The sequence below is a fragment of the Vitis riparia genome, chromosome 16, assembly GCF_004353265.1.
Source record: "Vitis riparia cultivar Riparia Gloire de Montpellier isolate 1030 chromosome 16, EGFV_Vit.rip_1.0, whole genome shotgun sequence".
Classification (NCBI taxonomy): domain Eukaryota; kingdom Viridiplantae; phylum Streptophyta; class Magnoliopsida; order Vitales; family Vitaceae; genus Vitis; species Vitis riparia.
Genome location: NC_048446.1, coordinates 617,420 through 619,964, shown reverse-complemented (window position 1 = coordinate 619,964; position 2,545 = coordinate 617,420). Strand labels below are relative to the sequence as shown.

Genomic DNA, 2,545 nt, shown 5'->3' with positions numbered 1-2,545 from the left:
ATCACCAACCAATTCAAGTTTTCAAATCAAAACAACTGTTTTAGATAATAGAAAGTAACCAAAAAGGACTGGATTCATTAAGAGAGATGAATAAGTTAACACGTCAAAGTTGACTGGTGGCCATTAACTCACGTATCTTAACACCGAGTTTTAAAAGCGCTTTTAAGTATTTTTTTGAAATTAAAAAAAAAAAAAAACTCCTAAAACATCGGCTATCAAGTATTCCTTTGCGAAATATTAAATGTAATTTTTTCACTTTTGAAAAGTGATTCAAACTACTAATATTTTTCCAAAAGTGCTTTTAGGAAGTATTTTCTAAAACCATTGTAAAGTAATTTTACCTGATGAGCTCCTTCTGAAGGGCACCACCTTGTTTGGTTCTCCTATGTGAAGTGGCACCAAACCCAGTGGTGACACCATAGCTGTCGGTGCCTTTGCTCATGCTCTCCATCACCCACTCACTGCTCGCGTTCACGCCCGCTCTCGCCCTCTCCGACAACTCCACACCCACATCCCCCTCCCGCCCAGCGATTGCCGCCACCTGCGATATCGTAAGCGTCTCACCACCGAGCCGAACAACCGGCTTCCGGTACTCCGCCACCATGCGCTTCACTTCATCCAAATGGCTTCCCTTCAACGTCTCCGCAGCCATTCCCCAGTTCAGCGGATCACTCACGCAGAAACTCTCCACCTTGTTGCTTCCATGGCAGTTCGTTGCATCCATATCTTAGAATCCCCACAAAGAAACAACTTCAAAAAGCTGGTTTTTCTCGACAACCGAGTAGGAAAGAGAGAGAGAGAGAGAGAGAGAGAGGAACTAGACAGTAGTGCTCTGAACTTACTAAGGTGTATGGTGAATGAAGCTTCTACTTATATAGAACTTTTCAGCCCTGCAGTCTTTGAAATCCCACAGGGTCGCTGGTAGGTGGGCTGGATGGCGAACTGGCTTCATGTGGCTTGTTGAAACCCAATCCAGACCCTTAATCTGTCCACGCCCAAGGCTCAGATGCTGCAACGTGACGTGGAATCCACGTGGATATAGGGATGGAGCCCGGATGTTTCTTCCTGGTCAAAACCCAAGACAAATGTGGTGTGCGGTCAAAGGGTTGGTGGGGTGTGGGAGTTGTTGGCCTGCTTAATGTAATTTCAATTCCTTGATTAAAAAATAACGAAAGTAAAATCATTTGACCATGTGCACTGCCTAAAAGAAGTTAAAAATCGGTTTTCAGTCTTTATAGAAATAGAAATTTGTTTTCAAAATTTTAGTTTTTTTTTTTTGTAGTTGTTTTTTATTTCTAATTTTTTAAAACAAAGAAAAATGAAGAATAATTTTTAAAGAATAAGTAAAAATCATTTTCATCAAATTTTAAAAATAAACTGAAAATAGACAGAAATCTAGTTTCAAAAATTAATATGTGGATGATATATGGAAAGCAAATATGAGTGATATGAGTTTTACTACCATTCATAAAATATAGGCTAGACTTTTTCGTATGATTTTTATTTATTAAATTATATGATTTTTTTTTTTAATGAAAAATTATTTGACTAAGTATAAATAAAAGATTGGTTTTTGTAACTAATCATACAAGCATGCCTTCCTCCCACAAATTTGACTAATTGAATTTGGATGAAAGAGCAATATCATATTAATAAGTGAGTATTTGGTGCAGGGTGGCAACATCTGTTGCAAAAATAGTTTGGGAAGAAGTATATATATTTGCAGGCTAAGCAGACCGCGTTTCTTGTTATTGGCGTATGCTGCTGCTCTTCTGCCTTTTTGTCCATATCTTGATTTGAACCTAGAAGCCGAAATCACGCCAAATAGCCAACAGCCTGCCGGCGGCTTCGACGTGGGTGTTGCCCTCCAAGTGTTTGTCAATAGAGCCGCCGGCCCTTCAACAGCATGGCTCGCCACTTTGTTGTGTGAGCTTCATCAGTGTCAGAAACTAAACAAGTGTCTCCATGCATGCATGCATGTTTCATAAGGAGACTAGGAAGAGTTATAATAATTTATAATTTAAAAAAAATTAAAATAATTTTAATAGACTTAAAGTCAATTTGGTAATGATTATTAAAACGTTTTTAATTTTTTTAATACTATAAAATTTTTATCTTTTAAATTTTAAAAACATAAAAAAATAAAAATAAAAAAAACTTTCCAAAATTACTCTCAAACACTCTCGTAGATTCAATCACTTGAATTAAAATGGGTTACATTAAAAATGAAATCGTTGGAGATCACATTTTGTAACACGTGGCTACCACGTGCCACTTTCTGATTTCCCGACCTCCCTCAAAAAAATAGTATTTGGTTCAATTTGAGACAAAACGGGGATTTCATTTAGTCGTCAAAAGCCATTGGATTTGACTAAATTCCTTGTACTGCCACCTTCTCTCCAACTTAACTTTTGTATCAATCCATTCAAATATGAAAATATATTCTGCAAACAGAAACGTGTTTGGAAAATATATTCTGCAAACAGGCTTATCAAACCACTGTGCCTTTTAATTTGTGTGAATTATAGCCTTTGATAAGAGTAAA

General features: G+C 36.9%; 1 protein-coding gene across 1 annotated transcript; it reads right to left on the bottom strand.

The window, feature by feature from the left end:
* Positions 1-320: 320 nt before the first annotated feature.
* Positions 321-827, bottom strand: LOC117934089 (phenylalanine ammonia-lyase 1-like). The gene has a single exon (XM_034855699.1). The coding sequence runs from the start codon at positions 722-724 to the stop codon at positions 338-340; it is 387 nt and encodes a 128-aa protein (XP_034711590.1). The 5' UTR covers positions 725-827; the 3' UTR covers positions 321-337.
* Positions 828-2,545: the final 1,718 nt, after the last annotated feature.